General features: G+C 37.8%; 1 protein-coding gene across 5 annotated transcripts in view; it reads right to left on the reverse strand.

Moving 5' to 3' along the window:
• Nucleotides 1–1708: 1708 nt before the first annotated feature.
• R3HCC1L (R3H domain and coiled-coil containing 1 like) overlaps nucleotides 1709–25460 on the reverse strand; it is a 104149-nt gene continuing 80397 nt past the window's right edge. For all 5 annotated transcript variants that reach the window (XM_010389537.2, XM_030941145.1, XM_030941147.1 and 2 more), the window contains 5 exons: nucleotides 15054–15229; nucleotides 12141–12211; nucleotides 11126–11221; nucleotides 10483–10623; nucleotides 1709–2514 (listed from right to left, as the gene is read on the reverse strand). In XM_010389537.2, coding sequence (XP_010387839.1) covers nucleotides 2447–2514; nucleotides 10483–10623; nucleotides 11126–11221; nucleotides 12141–12211; nucleotides 15054–15229 — 552 coding nt within the window. In that variant the 3' untranslated portion in view covers nucleotides 1709–2446. The remainder of the gene's footprint in view (nucleotides 2515–10482; nucleotides 10624–11125; nucleotides 11222–12140; nucleotides 12212–15053; nucleotides 15230–25460) is intronic.

The following is a 25460-nucleotide window of genomic DNA, read 5'->3' on the forward strand; positions in this document are numbered from 1 at the left end:
CTTTTCTACTAAATTCTAGGTACTCCTGAGATTTAGATGTTCAACACATATGCACAGCAGAGTACATTAGCTATCTTCCTGAGTATCTAACAAGGGCGCCAGTGGCAGCTACAGGGTGCTCTTCAGCTAACTCATCTTGAGAAAGCATGGCTTGGATGTGCCCAAGGATTTATTTCCCATCTGGAACAGCTCAATATAGTCTGTGCTGGGTCATAGCAGGAGCTCTTACCTCCAGCTAGTGTACATCAATCCCAACTGCTTGAATAATGTAACTAAAAAGCACATTCTCTACTAATGGTAGAAGCAGCAACACTCCATAATTTTCGAGTGTAGGCGAAAAAAAAAATCCTTTCTCTGGGTCTGGTTATAAGGATAAATCTGAAAGTTAGAGGTGGCTGACTATTGGCTGAAAAACAGGATAGACTACTAGCATACAGCATTAGAATGAGAACCAAAGTAAGTTACTGAAATTACGAAGATTACAAGAAAACTGGGAAATCAACATGGGGCTATATGTTACCACTAACAATGCCTTTAAAAGCTAAAGTGTAGCCAGAAAGAGGCATCCTCACAGACAAGTGACAGGAGTAGTCATCTCTTTTGTACTGCCCAAGGTCACTCTTGGCCTTGAAGAACCAAAACAGAGCAAAGGTATAACTCAGAGGTATACCATTCAGTATGAAGTCAGGCTACAATTCCCTGCATTTCCTTTCAAATGGAGCTGTACTGTTCAAACAGAACTATCTTAGAGAAGTCTGTTCCATAAAGACAAAGAGCAGAAGTCTTGTTGCTAAAAGCCAAAGAGAGGGGCACTTGGACAAAGTATTAGTGGAGAGGGTCAAGAGAACAACTTATTTCATCCCTAAATTTGGAATGGAGTCACTGAACATGAACAAAGGACACTAGTAGAACCGACCACGAATGAGGAAAACAATGCTGAGGAAAGGGGAGAAGGCTATAATATCTCAATAGCAGCAGGCATAGTTGGGTAAGGATCAAGATCCAAGGCCAGTGTCATTTGAGAAACATCTGAATAGAGCCCTACTCTACCATGTTCTAGATAATGCTAATAATCCATCATTGTCATGGGCACTAAATCATTAAAAAATGAGGCTGTTGCCCTAGCTGAAAGCACAATGAGCCACTATTTCTTGCCACCTCGGCACCTTAAGGTCTAGTGCTACCATTTCTTCAGCACAGAACTACTTTCCAAAAACACTGAGAATGCAGATATGAGATGGATAAAGCCTGAGTTGATGGCTTTGACTTGTCCACATCCTTTAGGAAATCTCTCAGTGCCCAGAGGTGTTTATTTTATCCTGGCTGCTCGTCATCGTAACGGATGGTCTGGTGCTGCTTGCCAAGTCCCTCTGGCATAGGTTGAGAAGATCATATCAAGAACACGCTGGTGTGCCACATGTCTTCTTCAGGGTATCAGAGTTGCAGAGATGGCAGAAGGCAAGAAAAAGGTTGGAATGAGGGTGCACAAGGAAGATATGAAGAGGAGAGAAGCTACCAGATACCAGTCCCAGGATAATCACTTTTGTAGTATACTGAGGCAGAGAGATGATCAATTCTCTACTCACTGGGATTCAAGAAAAACAACAGATCCATTTAACCTATGCACAGCACTATAGGCATGAGGATAAGAAGAAAGCTCCTCTCCTATTTCTTGTTGGAATGACAAAACCCAACAAACGCCACAGTGTTATGTCATAAAATGGGCTTTAATGTCTGCTCTTACAACATGGTATTACTGCTTACACTGGAACTGGCACACAGCTCCCAAGGTTGGTTTACTCTGAGGAATGAAGCTGGCATCCCCCCTGGCTGCAGTATAGCTGGAATGGTCCCAGGCACTGAGCTCAGTACAAACTTTGGAGTCTAACTACCCACATCTCCTGTAGTTCACCAACTTTGGAGTTCTGGAACCAGCAGTGTAGATTCTGTGTAGGCCAAGTAAACCAGACACTGTTCTGTCTCTTTGTACTAACCACTCTCTATCCACCCCCTACTCTGCCTCCAGTATTATTCTGTTTTGTGAGGTACTAAGGAATGCTCTGCCTTTGCAGGGCCTAAATCTCCCATTCTTGTGGTTTGAATCCTCTGCTCTCTTTTGTATTTGCTTTAAATATCTTGGAAGTGTGACCCACGCTAACATGACTTGCCCTGTCCAGGGGACTCCTGGAATTCACATCTCCCACGTTTCTTCCTAGTTGATGGCTCCCTACTATGCCCACCATAGTAGGGTGATTCCAAAGAACTGCATTTAGGAGTGAAGACAGAAGTCTGTCTTCCTTCTATACCCAGTCAGTCCTTGTCTCGATCACTTTATCTCTTTAACATGCACATCTGCATGTACACAGAGCTCTGGAAGGATCCTCTTATCTGAAGACTATGGAAACATTTTCTGATTCATGGAATTATCCCTTTCATTGAGTGATGTTCAAACTGCAGACTGGTCTCTGCCTTCCCAGATGTCTTCCCGTTGCTTGGCTTCCAACCGCTTTCTCTCTGTAAATAAGAGCAGTGTTAACCATGGTTGTCTACTTCATATAATCAATGACTTTCCCTTAATCCAAATTACAAGGCAAACTTTCATCATGAGACAAGTGGATATCTTGGTCTCTCTTACCTGATTCCAAGAGTTAATTCCTTTAACTTCCTAAGTGCTTTGTAAGTGAAAATGATACTACTATAAGTCATTACATTTATTACTATATAATAAAAAATATCTGAGGCTAATAGAAGTATATGGAATAAGTCAGAATCTAGTAGGACTCAGATTCTAGTCTTGCTAAAACATATTTAAATTCTACTTTTCAACTATGTTTAGTGCTTCAACATAATTGCCCATTATTCCCAGCTTACTGATCTTTATAAATATTTCAATAGGTATCAAGGATATGTATTGATATGCTATTTTGTTGCTTAAATGGAAATGGTAGCCCCTGGGCTTTACTCATATCTCCCCTCTACAACTTTATTGAAAAAATATTTCAGAGGCAAACCAAGTTTCAGTATTTTCAGAGTACTTCCAGGAGCCAGAAATCTTCTGAAATATACAATTATAATATGGAAAACTAAAACTATTTCTAAAAACAAAAAATATACAAATCTGGATAATCTATCTTCAATTTTTATATGGAAGCTTGGTTCTCCATTTAACACTTTCACCAAGGTCTGAGAAAATACGGACCATACAACAGTCTGGTGACTCAAGCACTCCTTTAGGTGCCACAATACCAGTTCCAATTGCATGGCTAGTCATTTATCTTGAAACCATAAAATGGTGATAAGCCTACATGATAGATGGTAAGCCTAAATGCTTCCTTCTTATTGTTCCAAATTGATAATGCCTGTATAAGATTCAGCAAGTCATGAATCAGGGAGATTACAGAAATCGAGATGAATTTAGAATAAACACTTGCTATTCTGATGTATCTTTCCTCATCAGCAGAATCCTTTACAACATTCCTACACTATATCTGACTATACTTTAAGGGCAAAGAAGTTGGTTATGAAGCTGACTGGCACTTGGAAATATGAGAAAAAGAAATTCACTGCTATTTGGGCACCATCTTGTGGCATTATCTGAATATAGCAGCAAAGTTGAGGCAAAAAACAGTGGTCTGCAAATTGCAAACTGAATGAAGGCTGGTAGAGTGCCTTGGAACTGAGGCAGGCTTGAACTGCACTGGGGTGCCCTAGGAGACAGCACAAAGGATAACTGGCTGGTCTAAAGGATTCCAGAATTTCTTAGGAAGGCAGTATGGTCTTGATTCTTACAAATATGGAGAAGTTAGGAGGGGATCTAAAGGCAATGGATGAAAGCAATCAAAATCTGGTTCTACATCCCAAGGAAAAATGAAGAAACCAGAAAAGTAAATTATTAGAACTCCAATTTTTCAATAAGGTGTGAAACTTAAATCATAAGAGTAATATGAGAAGACAGAAGAGATCCAAGAGCAGCAGAAAAATATGACTGGCCCATAACACACAATTCCAAAATCAAAACAATTCTGAAAACAAAGTTATTGCTTTCTTTAAAGCTTGGGGCCAAAATTAATTGATGGAGGCAAATCTAACCTGAAAGGATATGAAGCCATTTATAGTCTTAACATATCCCATTTAATGTGAACAGTCACACACTCTGCTGCAGAAATATTAATGTGTCTTGATTTTGGTGTTATAAGACACAGATACCATATTAGCTTTCTAAAATCTGGAAAGTTCAGAATTCTTAAACTTTTTTTTTTTTTTTTTTTTTTTTTTTTTTGAGGCGGAGTCTCGCTCTGTCCCCAGGGTGGAGTGCAGTGGTGTGATCTTGGCTTACTGCAACCTCCGCCTCCTGGGTTCAAGCGATTCTCGTGCCTCAGCCTCCTGAGTAGCTCTTGAGTAACAGGCATGTGCCACCATGCCCGGCTAATTTTTTTGTATTTGTAGTAGAGACACGGTTTCGCCATGCTAGCCAGGCTGGTCTTGAACTCCTGAGCTCAGGTAATCTGCCCGCCTCAGCCTCCCAAAGTGCTGGGATGATAGGCGTGAGCCACTGTGCCCGGTGTGAAACATTTCCTAACACTTTCTAATACAAGCAAATAGATTCTAATGATAAGCCATATGAAAAAACTAGTAGGAGTAGGAAGACAAATAGAGAAGCACAAAGAAATAGTGAAAATGGGAGGTGTAAATTTAGAAATACAAGAACATGAATAGAATAGAGAAATGTGGGTCAGGATAGGAAATAATGATTTCTTTATTTTAAAGATGAGGAAACAGAAGCTAGGAGAGCTGAAATGACTTGCCTAAGGTCACACAGCAGTGAAAGAACTGAATCTAGGACCCAGATCCTTAATTCTTCACCAGCACACCTTCTACTATCCTGACATCTGAAATATCTACAAGGGAAAAAATATGAAAAAACTGTATGAACAGAAAGACAAAGAAACATGTCCCTTTATTAAAGAGACAGGAAAGCAGATAATAGCTGATAAACTGCATGAAAGAAAGCTCCTACTAACTTGACCTCCAACAATTAAAAGAATAAATAAAGAGAAAGCCCAACAGTAGACATGAGGGCAAGGAATTCAGAAAAAACAGAAAATTCAGCACAAAGTGATTGACCTAAAACATTCACATCGGCTGGCCCTGAAAACTTTCATTCTCCAATATAATAAATCAATCAACAGAAATGACTATATTAAATGAGTTGCCTGGAATCACAGTGCAGTCAAGACTTGACATAAGAGAATGTGAAGCACTGAAGATTGTAAAAGGGCCAGTTTGGTGTCATGTTTTAAAAAAAGCAAAGACAGAGGATGTAAATTAAAAGACTTTCAAAATTTACTTCTAGGTCTATGAAAAATAATCACAAAATCTACTGTAGTCACCTACAGAACAAGAGACAACATGCTTCGTGAAGAACACGTCTGGTCAAACGAATCTTATTCCCTTCTTTTATAGAGGGACAGATGTAGTAGGTCAAGGAGAAGTAATCTAAATAACCTCTTAATTTTAGGAAAGTTTTAGATTTTAAGTTTACCAAATATTTATATAATCATAATATATGGAAAAATACAGTCTGAATCCAATAAGGAGGCATTTAACCCTAGAGTGTGGAATAATTATCAATGTATTAAGTGTCAATACAAGGAACCATGTACTATTTATTTTAGCAACAGTTGGTGACCTGGTCAGTTAGTTAGTCCTAGGTTAACATTTTCATCTCTGATCTAGGCAAAGGTAGTAGGTTTATTAAACAGCAATTGATACCAAAAAATGAGTAAATGCTACATCACAGAAAAAAAGTCACATTAAAATGAAAAAAAAAAAAATGTGGTTAGAAATGAACTTCAGACATCAGGGGAGAAAAGACACCAAGAAAATACCCTAAGACCTAGATTATGAATCAGCAATGCCGCACTGCCCTTTAAGGCAGAGTAATGGAAAGTCTAAAAAGGGTTTTCATAAGGTATCAACTATGATTAAATTTATTACTATCTTACAGAGATGGTTTGAAGTTCTTTGTGATTTAATTAATCAAACTAGGTGAGCAGATTACTATTTACTTACTTTGCCTTTCAGGCCTCTGACCCAAAAGATAGGCTTTCAGAACCAGCCAATTTATCACCTACCTTCAAAAATAAAATGAAAATAAATTAAAATAAAATTGTAGCGGGCTTTGAAAATGAGAAAGTAGCTTATTCTGAAAGGTAATGATATCTATGTCCAGTTTTAGGTGGGAATCAAATATTTGTATGAGTGGAACATGGGAAAATTGTATATACATTCCTGAGTTTGGTCTTTATTTTGTTTTTTATTTTTTTGAGATGGAGTCTTGCTCTGTTGCCCAGGCTGGAATGTGATGGCGCAATCTCGGCTCACTGCAACCTCCGCCTCTCAGGTTCAAGCGATTCTCCTGCCTCAGCCTCCTGAGTAGCTGGGACTACAGGTGCATGCCACCACACCCGGCTAATTTTTCTATTTTTAGTAGAGACAGGGTTTCACCATGTTGGCCAGGCTGGACTCAAACTCTTGACCTCAGATGATCTGCCTGCCTCGGCATCCCAAAATGCTGGGATTACAGGAGTAAGCCGCCATGCCCAGCCCTGAGTTTGGTCTTTAAAATGTGGTTTTAGGCTGGGCACAGTGGCTCAGGTCTGTAATTCCAGCACTTTGGGAGGCCAAGGCAGAAGATCACTGGAGTCCAAGAGTTTGAGACTAGCCTAGGCAACATAGAGAGACCCTATCACTACAAAAAGGAAAAAATTAGCTGGCATGGTGGCACATGCCTGTAGCCCCAGCTACTCAGGAGGCTGAGGTGAAAGGATTGCTTGCACCTGGGAGGTTGAGGCTGCAGAGAGCTGTGATCGTGCCACTGCACTCCAGTCTGGGTGACAAAGTGAGACCGTGTCTCAATAAATGTCTCAATAAATAAATAATCAAAGTAGAGTGAAAAGTGTAGCAGAAAAGTACTTAAAACTCAAAATCACGAATTCAAAATTCATTAATTAGGAAGGTTTCACACTCTGGGTTTTATAAAGAAAAACATGGAGGACTTAGCATTCAGGGTAGAGTTAAGATTTACAAAGAAAAATTAGAGTAACCAATGTCATCCATGTATTTGGTCAATGAACATGTATTGAGTACCTTTTTATGTACCAGGCACTGTTGCCAAACAGCAGAACTCTTCAAGTGGGAGAAAGAAAGGCTGGGAGATTATCATACCATATTATAACAGGAAGATATACAGATTTCAATTCCCATGCTAATTCTGATCCCTTGGCAATGGTCATGTAAAACTCACCAAGAATGTCATGACTGATTTAACAATATCTGCCATGTGTAATGGATGGAGAGTAGCAGTATATAATACATATTTGTCATTACAAGCTCATATTATAATGAACATTAAATTCTTAACAGTCATATCAATAATCGTATCCTGAATTTGTAAAGCACTTTACCAAACATTTTTACATATGTTAACTTATTCTGTGCTCAAAACATTCTTCCATGATTAGGTAGGCTGAGGAGTACTTTCACTTTGCTGGAAACCAGGGGGCGCAGAGAGGTATCTGACTCGCCCATGGCCACACAGCTAGGTAATGGCAAAAGGTCTATCAGAGCCCAGATTTCCTCATTTCTAAACAATCTGCCCCTGATCTTTACAGTTAAAGTTGTTAGAACAAAACAGTACGCAGATATTCTCTATTTCTACTAAGGAAAACACAAGAGGACACTGGTTTAAACTATCATGCAGATTTAACTCAGACCCAAGGAAGATTTTTCTGAGAGTGAACAGCTGCTAACCATTGGTACAGATAATAAAGAAGTTTGTCATATTTTATTCCTGGAGACTTTTAAAAATGTTTTATGTAAGTATTTTTTTCTGGGAAAAAATGTCAATAACTCCAAAAGTCCTTCAAGAGGGATTACAGTATTACAGAAGAAGCATGGGTTTTAATCAGTGGTACCTAGATTCAGATGCCTTCTCTTTCAGTTTACCAGCTGGGTGACTTTAGGCCAGTTACTTAACTTCTCTGGGTCAGCTCTAAACTCAAGATGGTATCATTGGTCACAGAGTTATCATAACACAGAATCATCATAACCTATAAGTTATGATGGAGTTTCTTTCCTGTCCTTTTAATCAACAAAAATCATTTATCGTTTTTAATCTTAAAATCTACAAAACTGAAGTGAGAGGAAAAACAACTGCTTAAAATGCCCAAAAGAGGAACATATTTTCTTCCCTACTCAAGGCAGATTATCTCCACTAGATTGTAAGGCTTAAGGAGAGGAACAAAATCTTGCCACCTTTCTAATTCTCCTAAACAGCGAACACAATGCTTTGCACAGGGCAGGTGCTCAGTGAATGCCACATGGAGCTAATAGAGATTACAGGAATTTTAAAATAAAAAGAGTAATTAATGGCAAAAGTATGCACTGAAATCTGTGCTGGATTCACCATATAATGCTACTACTGTTGTTACTAACAAAAACAACAGCAGCTAACACTTATCATATAACTCATCATAGGCCTGTAGAAACAGGAGCAAGAGAGTACCTATGATTTTTTGAAGATGACTAAGTATCCTTCATGGATTAACTTGCTTGAGTTCCATTTAAGGATGAGAAAACAGAGGCCTCCAGAGAGTAAGTTACTTATCTACCCTCTCAAGGTCACACAGACAGTAAATGGCAGACCTAAGATGTGGACCCAGGAAGTGCGATTCCAGAGTCTAATACCTAAAACAATAAAGTTTCCACCGAAAAAAAATCTTTAAAGCCTGGGCTCCATGCAGGCAAGCATATAAGTATCTGCCCAACACAGAAAGAGGCCAGAAAGAGATACATCAGGAAATTTTCCAGATGCATTTCCTCAGATACAAAGAATGGTAGTAGCACTCTGGAGCATAATAAAGGAAGAGTCCTCTATAATCCATACAGCCTCAGCACCAATATGTAGGAGGAACTTATCACAGTGGGTCTCTATTCACAAATAAAGGCCTTCTTTAGGAAAGCAATAGAGTACCCACTTAGTCAACAGTCTCAATTTTAATTCCATCACTGAAATGTCCTTTGTATAGCCAGACATTTAAAACAAATACTTCAAGTGGAGCTGCATGCTGATGCGCCTAGAGAAAGAAAAGGGAATACTCAAGATGATATCCACACAAAACCACTGTTGCAGGATCTGTAGAGATACAGGTGATATACACCCAAAGAGAAGGATGATAACATGGCAAAGGGAGTCATATCCCCTTTTATAGATATCACTGTTATCACACAGAAATCATTTTCTTCAGAGACAACCAATTAACAAAGGGTTAAGGACACTGCACATTCATCTTTAATCTAGTTCTGTTATTGCCACCTATAAAAACTCAAGGAACCCAGTTATGTTTCTATAGTCTGTAGGAGGCCTTTGAGTAAACAATGACTGGAAAACATCAAAACTGCCTCATTATAGTCATTAAGGTTTCAAAAATTAGTTGGGTTCAACTCTGAAACTCTAGCACCTGCCACGACACACTCTGTCACTGGTTATCTGGCCAGTGCAGCTGAGAGTCTGTAAGCTGCCTGCTATCACCAAAGCAGAGAGGACAGGAAGTATTAATGGCCTTGTTAGACCAGCAATAAACAAGGAGTTTGAAACTTCAATTCGTTTAATGGAAAAATGAAGTTACTTTTTGGTAAGTGGAGTTTTCAGAATAAATTGCCTTCACAGATTCCAGGGATTGTGGGCTAAGGCAATGAGACTGTCTAAAGCCTGAAGGTTGATAAAAAGTACTTAAGTGCCACACCAGAGTCCCAAGCCTTTACATACAATTCAACAGCCTGTAGAAGAGACAGATTTTAACTTCAACCTCAAACTATAAGAAAATAAAAACTCTGCTTGTGGATCAGGGGAAATATTTTTCTGAGAACGCTTGGATAATGGAAAATAGTCAGAAGACAGGTAAATCTAGATGTACTCTAATGGAGCCACTCAGGACTGCCTTAAAAAGACAAAAATACCTCCTACAGTTGTTATCAAGGTCAGTTGCTGGTTTTTCCTAAATTTGTCTTCTACCTCAGATCTAAACCATTTGATAACATTAGGGCAATATCATGGCAATCGTGGCCCAGTAAAACCATAGCAAATGTTTTCTGCCTAGGACACTATAAGTTTTCAAAGGAAAATTTTTCTCAGAGAAAAACTGTAGGAAAAGCCATGGATGGGCTGAGAAGACCAAACCTATCTCTTGGAAAACAACAGTAGGAGCATGGATTAGGATGTCTTGGTGTGTGAAACAGGCAGACAAATCCTGAAACGTCTTCTCCTGAACGTAAGGCATGAAACTTTCTACACACTTAGGAGGCTTCTAGGAAACAGAAATGACAAAATGGAATGGGCTTCATTCATTTTTTTTTTTAAAAACACACGCCTTATAGTGAGCTGTAAAGGGACTAAAGAAGAACACCATCCTTTCAGCTCACCTCTGGCTTCTTGCAGTTTCTTGAGCTCTGCTTCTCGTTCGGTTTTGCTCTGCTTACTTCGAACCCCAAGGGCACTGATGACTAACCTTCTGGCTAGGGCTGCTGAAGTCTCAGGACGCTCCTTTGCTGGCTGGAGGAACTCTGAATGGAAGAAAGGAAGGGAGTAGGAGGGAGTAAAGAAGAGAGAGCACTCCAGCTTCAAGTGATTTAACTCAGTAATTAACATACAAAATAGACTAACAAGGGCTGCATCAGCAGTAATTAATACAAGCCTGATAGATGACGATCAGAGAAAATTAACATGGCAAAGCACAAACAACCCTGGCTTCATTATCTGCATTAACACAGTATCTTACAGTGACTCTATCAGGCAGTTAAACACAGAGGTAAACTAGGTAGGGATGTCATCAGAAACTGGTTGCTGCATTGCCTGCAGTTAGTTCTCAGACTCTCAAAGTGGCTGCTCAGATGCCATATTTCCAACATGGTCATTTCTCTTTTATTTATTTTTTCTTAAAAACGTACTTCTTTTAACACTAAAAATAAAAGTGTTATGTCTTTAGATGTCTGGATGCTATAAAACTGCTGGAAAGAACAATAATACCACCATCAGCAAAAAAAACCCCAGAGATTATAGACTCACCAGCATAAGCTCTAGCTTTGGCCTTGGCTGCTCTTGTGGCCTGTGACAAGGGACGAATCTTCACCATGGTGTGTTTAATACCCAACGCATCACGAGCTGCAAAGAGGAATAAAAGGAAGCAGAAGACATGAAGTAGAGTGATGCAAAGGAACAACTAGGGATGGCTCTTAGTATTTCCTAGATGTTATGCTTTTTTTTTTTTCAAAGCAAGCAAAAGAGACAGTAAGATCTAGAGGATCAACATGGCAGTAATTATTTTAGATCAGGTATCAGCAAACTATGGCTCTGTGACCAAATGCAGCCAACCACCTGTTTTTATATTTATTTACAAAGTAATTTTATTATTTTACTGAAGCAGAGCCATGCCCATCTGGCTTGTATATTGTCTATGGCTGCTTTCTTGCTCCAACAGCAGAGTTAAGTAGTGACAGAGACTGATGCTCCACAAAGCCTAAAATACTGTTTTTACCGTTTGGTCCTTTATATAATAATTTTGCAGACCCATATTCTAGGTGGTTCAGACAGGAACTAACATTTTAATATCTCTATTTTCTTTGAATGCCTCTGCATCAGATCTGTCATGAGGCCAATGATATATGTAAAAAGGCCCAATCATATATTCAGAGAGTATGTATTATAACTTCTCACTAGATAGGTTAAAGTGTTACTTAAATTCACTTGTCTGGGATGGGGGAAAAAAAAATCACCAATATTTTAAGAGTTAGCCCCACTGAATTCTTCAATCTCTACCTTAATCTGTTTATGTACTATCATGACAGTTATGTGTACAAATAACTTTGAAAGGTGTTGACTCTATCTCTCCAAATACCACTGGACTAACATGAAACAGGAGAATGGGTACCAAAGTATCTTACTTCAAAAAATCCACTATCTGTCCTATTACCTACACTGGCTGAATAAAATGCCAACCTTCTCAAATAGAAGGGAAATAGATAAAGTAGCGTGAGAAAAATGAACAATAAGAAAGGAAGATTGAAAGCCATTGGGTGAATACCTGTAATTGGACTGGAGAATACTCCTAGGGCATGTGTATCATCCACCCATTTAATATCAAATCCTTTCTTTCTGCAACACACAAAAAAAATTTTATTTCCTAAAATAAAATTTACTTTTATGAAACATCTCACAAATAGAATCTCATAAAGCATTTCACAAGATAGAAACACTCAACGAGTGCACAGGTGGAATGGGGATAATGACACCAAAAGCAGCTTGAAGGACAGAAGAAGCCATTGAATTTTAAAAGCAATAATACCATCATAAAGAACTACCCAGGAGTATTTTACGTTCTCAGCCATTTTATAGACATCAACTAATTAATCCTCACAAGTCCCTTGGGGATGTAAAGTATTTAATGCACTATTTACAAGAGATGTTCTTATGGGCAGGGAATGAGAAGAAATGGAAAGAGGAAGCAGAGGAGGGTTAGAATATAAGAAGAGTAGGTAGGCAGGGAAGGTCACCTGGATTTAACGCAAATGTAAACTCTGTCCTTGAGGACAGAGACGGAAACAGAATGCGAGAATGGGGTAGGGGAGATTATACTGCAAGATGTCATTAAAAAGTCAAGTAATGGGGAAAAAAGGGGGCAACTATAATCAGAGAGGCTGATCTGTTCTTCACTTGTTGCAGAAGGGAGGTTAAAAAAATAAGAAAAAATAAGAAAAAAATAGGAAAGAATAGTGTGGCAAAGTCAGAAAAATTCAGGATGAAAGAAATGATAAGAGAAATAACAGACCAGATTAGAAAGGATCAAAAGAATGAACATTTAAGTACTACAGAAACACTTTTATTTTGGAGAAGAGCTACCTAGTGAGCACAAGGAATGTCAGGATGATGACATAACAGTTATATTTTTCAGCTAAGAGCTTAAAAATGCTCATGGATTCAGGGTTCTGCCACTTTGAGACCTTGGGCAAGTTTAACCTCTCTTGAAGCTAGGTTGGCTCATTTGTAAAAATGAGCAAAGTATGTCCCCCACAGAGCTGTTGTGAAAATGGAAATGAGATCATCCATGACAAGGCAAAGAAGATGGTGTTGAGCACTTCATGGGCATCTAATAAATTAATGGTGTTCATTACTTTTATTATTAATAGCAATGTTCATCAATATTAATATTGATGAAGACGGTGATTAAAACATGAAGCTGACTCTGGAATTTGACTCGCAGGCATTATTACAGGCTTTTGCACCATGACCTTTTTTTTCATTTTTATAAATCACAGACGGGTTCCAGAGGGCCTTTTCTACTTCAAAATTTCATAACCCTTTAAAATTTTTCTCTTTGGAGAATGTTTTTAAATTTGATAGAAAAATGGTCTTGCAGGTCAGATTATCAAGAAACAAAGCAAAGGGAAGTAAATAGTTTATGAGAGTTAACTAATCTTCACGAAATTCTAGACATCAACAAAATGATCCTTGGTTTTAAGAATCATCATTTATGACAGTCTAAGGTAGTTCTAAAGGGTTTTGATCCCTCTGACTGCTTTTTAAAAATCTATTATGAATTTTATGTTGAACAGGTTCTGATACTAGATCTAAACCTAATTCTAATAAATAAGACTGACCTACACACTATACATTTAAAGTTTATGGCAGAGATTAACTGTCCTCCAGGATCCATTCACCCTTTCTTTCTGTTAGTTATAGAACTGATGATCCCCGCCGAATTACGTTTAACTGACTAAACAAGTACATGGCTGCTAGTTTTGCCTGTTCTAGAACTTCATATGAAAATAGAACACTTGTTCTTATGAATAGTTTTAGTTTACAGCCATGCTCATTTATGTACTGTTTTTGCTTCCTTCTGTTTAACAATGGCAGAGTTGTCTAAAATATTTACTTATCCTTTAAGAGAAAGTTAAGGGCTATACCCTGACTTATAACAGAATCTTACACATTCAAGGTGAATTTTAAATTTAAATTTGTTGTATCACACTACAGACCTGGTTCATTTTAAATATCAGGACTGAAACATTAAAGTATAATCCTTCTTGATACTGATTTTCTTCCAGACCCTGAAAATCCTCTTAATAACTTTCTTTCTAGATTATCATCTCTTTATTCCTAAAGCTTATTTTTTCTTGTAAGCTAAATATACAGAGCTATATACTTCTAACTCTTTTAACGTCTCCTATATAAGTATCAGCTATACACACACCAAGGGTTAGGGCAAGTGTTCTCAAACCCACTTATATCAGTGTGAGCTGATATTTTCACCATGGAATTAAATAAAATTAAACCAATGAAACAGGTGCAGAGCATAAAAAAGAAGAGTTATTGTGTCTGTAAAAACTTAGTTGAGGCCAGGCGTGGCAACTCACACTTCTAATCCCAGCACTTTGGGAGGCTGAAGTAGGCAGATGGCTTAAGTGAAGGAGTTTGAAACTAACCCAGCAACATGGTGAAACCCTGTCTCTACAAAAAAAATACAAAAATTCGCCGGGCATGGTGACACACACCTGTGGTCCCAGCTACTTGGGAAGCTAAGCTGAGAGGATTGCTTGAGCCCAGGAATTCGAGGCTGCAGTGACCCCAAAAGAAGGCAAGAAAGAAAAAGATGGGACAAGTAAACACATAAAGATGGCAGGCAATTTGACAATACATCCAAATATATCAACAATTACAATAAATATCAATGGACTAAATGCACCATGAAGTCATCACTGATGACAGTCTTCTTAAATGCTAAAATGGGGGCTAGAAAGGCTACCTGACATTTTTAAGGAACTTAGAACAGTAGTTTAATATAGAAAATTTCTACTGGACCTGGAAAAGACAATAAACCAGCCTGATGCTAAAATATGAAAAACAGGGGATATGAAAAACAAGAGATGATTTCTCAGAAAACATTTTTTAAAGACTTCATCTCACACTCCCTAACATCCACAATCATTTGCATACTCACTGATAACTGCAGAAAACCCGTAGAAGGTCTTCAGTACGAAATTCTTGGGGAAAGTCATAAATTTCAATGACGTGTGGGAATTCACAATCACTGAGGTCAATATCAGGAACTTCATGGTTGTAGTAATCAAATCTAGGTTCCTGGATGCTCTCTCTGCCCTTCATATTCCCTGATAACTAGAAAGGAAGAAGCACATAAGTGCCAGTTACATCAAACCTGGCTACTGTAAAATATATTCCTATATATAAACAATCCTCCTCCCTTTCTCCACGTGTTCTCATTCCTCAACCTTTGGCATAGTCTCTGTATTTATTCTACTCATAGATACAATAATGATCAGGTGCTTATCACCCAGTTTATACTATACATATGGAACAGTTGAAAAAATGTTAAAATTCCAGCAGACAGGCAATGCATGAAACTCAACTTGCATCTCTAACCAGCACACAAGAAAACAGACTGAATACTGCGGTGAGTTATAAATGGTACATCTTGGAAACTGATGCTCAGATAATAGCTGAAGAGATTAATTGGTAATATTTCTTTTAACTGAGCTTACTGACCAGGCTCATATCATAGTTTCTTTTCTGGAAGTGAACAAAAATGGAGAAAATTAAAAAAATAAATAAATAAACTTTTTTACTTCACTTTTTGTTGAATGTATTAAAGGGTGAGGAGACAGCTTACAAAGACATTTGTTAAGACAAATTAAGTGGCACAAGTAGTTATACTTAATGTCCTTAGCATGAGACCTACCTTAAGGAATGCGCATACAGCAGGCTAGTGAAGGAATAAATAAAGGAGGTAACAAATTAAAATTCTACCATCCTATAAAAAAAAGTTGAACTTCACACTGGAAGCAAAAGAAAGAAAACGGGAAAGTGAAAAGTGGCAGCAAAGCCATGACAGTCATTCTGTCATTCACCTGTTATAAAACCTAGACGCTGCTGATGACCCAAAGCCACCAGAGATCCTTAAGATAATTTTTTTTCTCTCTCTCTCTGTTAATCAAAAGTTCAAGGAGGTCCCTTCAAGCTTTCTCTGGTTTTAATACTGTGTCTCTTTTCCGATCAACTGAGGAAAATAAGAACTTGCAATGCCAGGAATATATATCTCCTTTCCTTGGAGAAGTTGAAAAATGGATTCAAGAGTTTTTTTGGAGAAGGAGGAAGATGACTTGGATAATATCAATAAAAATTATTATTTATTCCTGTCCTCCAGTTCCTTTTCTCTACTAAGCCTCAATTTTACATGTAAAACATGGGAATAATAACAGTACCTACACTTCATAGATAAGTGCATGGACTAAAGGAGATGATATCGCAAATGCTTAGCATACTGCTTGGCACATAAGTATTCCGTAAATTCAACCCACTTTAAACCAATTTTAACCAAGCGCTATTAGTTCCACTCTGCTTAGGATGTAGAAAGCAGAAGAGAATGTTCTCCCCACCGTAACGAGAGAAAAGACCAGCTGATCTATAAAATCATAACTTTTCTTGAGTTTACCAGAGAGCTGAGTTTGTAAGATAACAAGGGAAACTGGTTATCTTAAAATCCATTTAATGACAAGTCTCTCCCAAAGAGAAACAGAATACATAAACTGTTTTGCCTTTGGCAGACCACTGGGAGAAGTGATCACCATATAAGTGGGCCAAGAAGATATCAGCTAAACTTTTAATAAATTCTTAAACATCTAGAGTAGATTAGTGGTAACAGTTTGGAATAACTCAGAGGCCAGGGACAAAAGGAGTCTGCGATAACTTGCAACTCAATCCCTATGGCAGTGCCACACTGTTTTGATTACTGTAGCTTTATAGTACTGTTTGAAATCAAGAAGCTTACTATAAAGCCTGAGTCCTCCAACTTTGTTCTTTTCAAAATCACTTTTGATTATTTAGGGCACTTTGCATTTCCATAGATTTTGAGGATCTGCTTGTCAATTTCTGCAAAAAATTTTCTGCCAACCCGGCAGCTGGGATGCCACTGAATATGTAAATCAACTTAGGAAATATCTGAACAATATTAAGTTCTCCAGAAGATAAACATGGGTGTCTTCCCATTTCTCTAAGTCCTTAATTTCTTCCAACAATGTTCTACAGTTTTCAGAGTATAAGTTTTATATCTCTTTTGTTAAATGTGTTCCTAAATGTTTTATTCTTTTTGAGGTTACTGTAAAATTGCTTTCTTCATTTTCTGCATTGACTTTGAGTTACTTTCCAAAACCCAAACAAAATAAGGAACTGCATGTTTGTACATTTATAAACTGGGGCTAAATAATACATTGTGAAAGATACAATGTAAATCACAAAATATCTTAGAAATATAAATCCTAAGAAACGTTATAAGCCAGGCGTGGTGGCACGGACCTGTAATCCCAGCACTTTGGGAGGCCCAGGCAGGCAAACTGCTTGAGTTCAAGACCAGCCTGGGCAACATGGCAAAACCCTGCCTCTACAAAAATTACAAAACATTAGCCGAGTGTGGTGGCACACACCTGTAATCCCAGCTACTCGGGGTGGGAGTGCTGAGGCCGGAGGATAGCTTGAGTCTGGGAGGTCGAGGCTGCAGTGAGCCAAGACTGTGCCACTACACTCCAGCCTGGGTTGCAGAGCAAGACTTTGTATCAAAAAAAAAGCGGGGGGGGGGGGGGGGGGGGGGGGGGGGGGGCGTTAAAAAAGGAAAGAAATGACAGGATAGTCTGGCAAGAAAATTTGATTATGCACCTTTGTTCTAACCTAGTCATCAGCAAAGCTAAACTTGTATACTTATATTTCATTTCTGAGGTACCTATTAAACATCTGGCTTCTGACACTGATTAAAAACTGTTAATAATAGCAAAAAACATAATTCTTATTCTACATTTCATGAAACAAATGAAGGCTACGAGTTACATACTTCTGATCAGTTCTTCCTCTATCACTCAGAATCCACTATCACTAGAGATTCCTAACTTTTCCTAGAGGAGGAAGAACTTCATTTCCCCCAAGGTACTGATATTGTTGGGATCAGCTCACATTTCCTCAGTAACGTATTTTTTTTGTGGAGGTAGGATATCATACTGTTAATGGAACTTTCTCTCCTAAGAATCTCAGCAAAACATGCAAGAGAACTTGACAGAAAGAAGGAGAGGATATGTGGCATAAAAGGGAGAAAGTGTCAAAGAGAGGATAATATGGGATGAAGATGGAAGTGAGGCAGAGAAAGACTGTGAAGAGGGATGGGGAGATAGAACCACTGACACAGAGGGATGAGACACAGCAGTATGGAAAGCTTTAAGAAAAAGCTCTACAATCTGATGTACTGATTATGCACTTTTGCAGTAGGCCTGGACTATCCAATACAGTAGCTGCCTGTCACATGGGGCTATGTAATAAGTAAAATGTGGCTAGTTCAAATTGAGATATGCTGTAAGTATAAAATACCCCTTAGATTTCAAGACTTAATACAAAAAGAAATATCTCATTAATAATTGTTAATACTGATTACATGTTGAAATATTTTGAACATATTAGTTTAAAATATATTATTAATTTTACCTGTTATTACTTTTCTAATATGGCTACTAGAAAATTCAAAATTATACATGTGGTTCACATTTGTGACTTGCATTGTATTTCTGCTGTAGACAACAGAAACATTTACCTTAAGAATCACAAGTATTTGGGCAATCCCTCCCAGAGTCAATGTCAAACCTTCATAATATTTTTTATTAGGGCTAAGAATGATACAGCAAAAACAGAGGGTAGAGGTTTAGAATTTCATTCATTCTGATCGATCTATTATAGACCAAGGGAAAGTTTACAAATGATTCAGAGAAAACAATTTTGAGTTATGAATCACAAATATTTTTAGGATTTTAAATAGTGGTCTGTGTTGCTATTTATAAAGCATAAATGATATGTGAGTATTCCTTCATATGCACAACCAGCTTCCACAAAACCATTCAACTAAATCAAAATTAACTTCCTGAAATAGAGGGTTTGAAGACACTTAGGGCCTAGCAGTCTGGTCTTGAAAACAAGTCTATAAACTATTGCCCAACTAGTAATGATGTTATTGCCCTGATGCCTATTTGCAGAGGGATAAAAGGATAGGGGAAAGAGCACAAGGTCAACAAGGCATGCATCACTGAGTTTTTATTTTTTGTTTTCTGTTTAATACTTAGTTCTTCAACATATAAAAGGAAAATACAAGAAGTTCTGAAGTCACATGCCAATTATTCCCCACAGATAAAATATATTTATATATATTCATATATGCATGCTACATTATGCCCTCCCTAGCTGCTGCCACTGGCACCCACACACACCATGAGGGGAACGTAAAAGCAGACCTGCCGATCTGTCACTCGTGCACACCTTCCTGGGGCCTAAGGATGAGCCTACACAGCTTTCCGCTGCTACAACAACAAATGGCACCCAAGCACGCTGTCTGAGGGCTAGGGATTAGCCTACTCCACTTGCCACAGCCTGCACTCAAGTGCACCATCAGGGAGCCTGGAGAATGACCCACCCCAATCCCCCACCTGCATAAGCATTCTGCGTGCTGCTTGGGAGCCAGAGGGATAGCCCACTGCTGCTCCTACCATCATCAAAACACATTGCCCAGGGGCTCAAGGACCCATCTGCTCACCCAGCACACTGCTGCCACTGCTGGCACCAAAGTAAACTGCCTGGAGGCCTAAGGATCAGCCTGTCCAGACTCCCTACCTTTGGTGCACAGAACGCTGCCTGAAGCCCTAAGGATCAGCACACTCAGCCTGCTGTTGTCCAAGGACTGGCCTCTACCTGGTGTCCTCATCCCCAACAAAGTTCTACTACAGCTTCCACTAACCACCACAGCCTAAGCCATTGAGAAACTCACAGACACAAATGACACTGATTACAGCCCAAGAAATCATACAGAAACTATGCTACTGTACCCACCCAGAATTAAAACCAAAGAGCTGGACCCAACCAAAAGAATAGATATATCTATAGGAAAAAGTATTTTCCTTATGAAAGCCAATCCATAAAATATGAAGAAGTGACTATTATACTAGATGCACAGATATCAATAAAAGAACACAAGAAACATAAAAAAGCAAGGAAACGTAACACTTCCAAAAGAACACAGTAATTATTCCATTCCAATGAAAAAGAAATCTATAATGCCTGACAAAGAATTCAAAAATATTAAAGGAGGTCAGTGAGATTCAAGAAAACATAGATAAATAATACAAGGAAATCAGACAAACAATTCATGACCTCAATGAGAAATTCAACAAAGAGTTAGAGTTCATAAAGAACTAAATCAATCCTGAACTGAACAATTCAATGAATGAAACAAAAAATACAATTGAGGGCAATAGTAGACTAGATCAAGCAGAAGAAAGAATTTCTAAACTTAAAAGACAGACCTTCTGAAATAACCCTGTCAGAAAATAAATAGAATAAAGAAAGCTTACGTGAAATGAGGGACATCACAAAGTGACAAATATTTAAATTTTGGGAGTTCCAGAGAAGAGATGGCTAAAGGCACAAAAAACCTATTTAATGAAATAACAGCTGAAAATGTCCCAAGTCTTGCAAGAGATATAGACATCCAAATATAGGAAGCTCAAAGATTCCCAAATAGATTCAACCCAAAAATGTCTTCTCCAAAGCACACCATAGTCAAACTGTCAAAAGTCAAAGACTAAGAATTCTAAAAAACAGCAAGAGAAAACCTTCAAGTTATATAGAAAGGAATTCCCATCAGACGGGAACAATAAAGTTGTTCCCAGACAAGCAAAAACAGGGAATTCATTATCTTGAGACTGGACCTACAAGAAATGCTTAAGGAAATCTTACACCTGGAAGTGAAAAGATGCTGTCTACCATCATAAAAACACATGAAAGTATAAAGCTCACTGGCAGAACAAACACAAATGAGAGAAAGAAGTCAAATGTTACCACCACAGAAAACCATCAAACTGCAAAGAAAAATAAGATAGGAAGAAAGAAACAAAAGATACATAAAACAGAGAACAATAAAATGAAAGGAATAAGTTCTTACCTATCAATAATAACCATTATCAATAATAACCTATCAATAATAACCTATTATTGATAGGTTCTCAATAACCTATCAATAATAACCATATTTAACCATTTTAAATTCTCCACTTAAAAGATATAATTTGGCTGAACAGATTAATAAACATGACCCAACTATATGCTGCCTACAAGAAACACTTCACCTGTAGACACATATTGCCTAGAAGTGAAAGGATGGAAAAATATATTCCACACAAACAGAAACCAAGAGCAAAGCAGGGATAGTTATATGAGACAAAACAGACTTTAAGTCAAAAACTTTAAAAAGGGCTGGGCATGGTGGCTCACACCTGTAATCCCAGCACTTTGGGATGGCAAGGCAGGCAGATCACTTGAGGCCAGGAGTTCGAGACCAGCCTGGCCAACATGGCGAAAGCCCATCTCTACTAAAAATACAAAAATTAGCTGAGCATAATAGCGTGCGCCTATAATCCCAGCTACTCAGGGGGCTGAGTCAAGAGAATCGCTTGAATCCAGAAGGTGGAGGTTGCAGTGGGCTAAGACCATGCCACTGCACTCCAGCCTAGGAGACAGAGCCAAACTCTGTCTCCAAAAAAAAAAAAAAGGAAAAAAGAAAGAAAAAAGAAACAAAGTCATTATATAATGATAAAGGGATCAACTCAGTAAGATGATATAACATTGTAAATATATATGCACCCAACACAAGAGCACCCAGATATATAAAGCAAATACTATTAGATCTAAAGGAAGCAATACACTCCAATACAACAAAGGAAGACATAGACTCCAATACAATAATAGTTGGGGGCTTCAACATCCTACTCTCAGCATTGGACAGATCATCTAGACAGAAAAATCAACAGAGAAACAACGGATTTACACTGCACTGTAAACCAAATGGACCTAACAGACATTACTGGAACACTTTATCCAACAACTGCAGAATACATTCTCATCAGTACAACCTAATGAAGCACCTCAAAGAATTAGAAAATCAAGAACAAACCAAATCCAAAATTAGTAAAAGGAAAGACTTAATACAGGTAACAGTGGAACTAAATGAGAGACTAAGAAAACACAAAGGATCAATGAAACAAAAAGTTTTTTTAATCCAAAAAACAAAATCAATGAAACACCAGCTAGACTAACCATAGTGAAATTATATGATTTGCATATATTGAATCATCCTTGCATTCCTAGAATAAACCCCACTTGATCATGATATCTTTTTTTTTTATGTTGAATTTGGTTTGCTAGTATTTTGGTGAAGATTTTTGTAAAAAATGTGATACATTACATCAACAGAATGAAGGTCAGAACCCATATAAACATCTCAATAGATACAGAAAAAGCACTTGATGAAGTTCAACATCCCTTCATGATAAAAAACCCTCAACAAATTAGAAATAGAAGAAACATACCTCAACATAATAAAGGCTATATATGACACACTCACACCTAACATTATGATGAATGGGAAAAGCTTTCCACTTTTCCTCTAAGGACGGGAACAAAGCAACAATGTCCACATTCACCACTCTTACTCAACGTAGTACTTGAAGTCCTAGACAGAGCAACAGGTAAGAGAAATAAAGAACTGCCAAATTGGAAAAGAGAAAGTCAAACTGTATCTCTTTGAAGATGAAATGATCTTACAGAAAAATCTAATGACTCCACCAAAAAACTCTCATAACTGAAAAAAAAAATTCAGTAAATTACCAGATACAAAGTCAGCCAATATAACTCAGCATTTCTATACACCAACAGCACACTAGTTGAAAAAAAAATTAAGAAAGAAATCCCATTTATAATAAATACAAAAAATGAAATAAAATACCTAGGAGTAAATCTAACCAAGGAGGCAAAAGCTCTCTACGAGGAAAACTACAAAACACTGATGAAAGAAAACTGGAGAGAACACAAACAAATCGGAAGACATCTCATGCTTATGAATTCGAATAATTAATACTGTTAAAATGACCGTACTGCCTAAAGTAATCTAAAGATTCACTGCAATCCCTATCAAAATACCAGTGACAATTCTTCATAGAAATAGAAAAAAAATACTAAAATTTGAATAGAACCACAAAAGACAAAAAATAGTCAAAGCAATGCTGAGCAAAAAGAATAAACCTGGAGGTATCACACTACCTGATTTCAAAAAATACTGTAAAACTGTAGTAACCAAAACAGCAAGGTATTGGTATAAAATACAGGCATACAGACCAATGGAACAGAATAGAGAACCCTATTCTGTTTCATGCATTTACAGCCAACTGATTTTCGACAAAGGCACCAAGAACACTGGGGAAAGCACACCCTCTTCAACAAATGGTGCTGAAAAAACTGGATGTCTATATGCAGAAGAATGAAGTCATATTCCTATCTCTTACCGCACATAAAAATCAACTCAAAATGAATTAATGACTTAAACATAAGACCTGAAACTATAAAGCTCTGTTAAGACAGCCCTAGCAAACTAACACCTTATTCCAGTAAATAACGCTGGAAAGGAAGAATGGAGTTTCAATTTCCTCACCAACATTTTGATTTTAAATTCAACTATAACTGACATGTCATATTTATTCCTATATTCCCCCATCGATCATATTATCTTGCAAACTAGGCAGTCAATATATATTTATAGAATGAATAAAATGCACATGCTTCAAGTTAATTATTTTGTCCAAATGCATGCTTAACAAGACTTATTCTAGGCTGGGTGTGGTGGGTCATACCTGTAATTCCAACACTTTGGGGGGCTGAGCTCAGACGATCACTTGAGGCCAAAAATCAAGACCAGCCTAGGCAACACAGCAAAAGCCCTCCTCTACAAAAAATAATTTTTTAAAAATTAGGCAGGCATGGTGACATACACTTGTGGTCCCAGCTACTCGGGAGGCTGAGGCAGGAGAATTGCTTGAGCCCACGAGTTTGAGGCTACAGTGAGCTAAGATCATGCCACTGTACTCTAGCCTGGGCAACAAAGTCAGACTCTGTCTCAACCCCCACCACCTAAAAAACAGATGAACAAAAAAAACCAAGACTTATTTGATTTATACAACAACAAATATATGTATGTTGAGACAGGGTCTCATTGTGTTGCCCAGGCTGAAGTGCAGGGGTATGATTTGGCTCACTGCAGCGTCTGCCTCCTAGGCTCAAGAGATCCTTCCACCTCACCCTCCCCAGTAGCTGGGACCACAGGCACATGCCACTACGCCCGGTTAAGTTTTGTATTTTTTGTAGAGATGAGGTTTCGCCATGTTGCCTAGGCTGGTCTCAAACTCTGCACTCAAGCGATCCACCTGCCTCGGCCTCACAAAGTGCTGGGATTACAGGTGTGAGCCACCATGCTCAGGTAACAACATATATTTTTTAAATGATTCTAAATGGCACTCTAAAATTGGGGGGAAAAAATTGATACTTTTTTCTTTCCCTTTACCAATCAACTTTAATTGCCCTGGTTAATAAATCATGAAGAAAATTCAGAATAAATTATAAAAAGGCAAAAACATTTCAAAATAAATCACCTGTACTTCTGATAGTGACAAACTCAGGACTTGATTCTGGAAGGATTCTGTATTTTTCACAAGCTGTTCTCACAACCTGGAATGCTTTTTCTGCTCATGTTCCTTCTCCCAAGATCCAGCTTCAATCTTTAACTCCTGTTGATGCTTCTTTCCCAATTTACTCCAATTTGGCGATCTTTCCTTTCCTATATTGCTATTTCCTAACACTTAGCAGTTGGATATATATCACATTTCATCAATTCTAAGATATATCCTTTTTTTCACATTTTAATATCACTGACATTAGGACGCATCACAATCAACATATTGTTATTGCTCCCTGCACATGCACATCAGAAGCACCAGTACCAAAACTGGCAGAAAGGGTGGTCAGTAATGTGGAGGAAAATTCCAGATATCAGAACAGCTCTACACAAGTGCAAAGGTGTCTTAAGAATCCAGCAACTAAGATTTTTGGTTCTTTTATGTATTAAGAAATGCTGCATCATCAAAGTTCTTAATGGCAAAATGAATGACACTGAATAGAAAAGCATCATTATCAGTGGCTGAATCAAGAAATTATTAGAAAGAGTTGGATTGTGAACGTGAAGTATTAGGAAAATCTTAACCAATTTATTTTACTACATTTTTTATGTATGAAGATGAAATATGACAAAAAAAATTTATGTCCAATTAGGAGAGTTGTTTCAATATGTATAAAATTCAAATTCTAAGGGAAAAACACTGTGTCAAAGTTTTTTCTTAGTAATACATAAAATAATGGTATATTTCACAATCAAAGGCATTTCCAATTCATTGAAATAGAATACTTTTTTTTCTAGTCATTCCTGAGA

The sequence above is a fragment of the Rhinopithecus roxellana genome, chromosome 11 (genome assembly GCF_007565055.1).
Source record: "Rhinopithecus roxellana isolate Shanxi Qingling chromosome 11, ASM756505v1, whole genome shotgun sequence".
NCBI lineage: Eukaryota > Metazoa > Chordata > Mammalia > Primates > Cercopithecidae > Rhinopithecus > Rhinopithecus roxellana.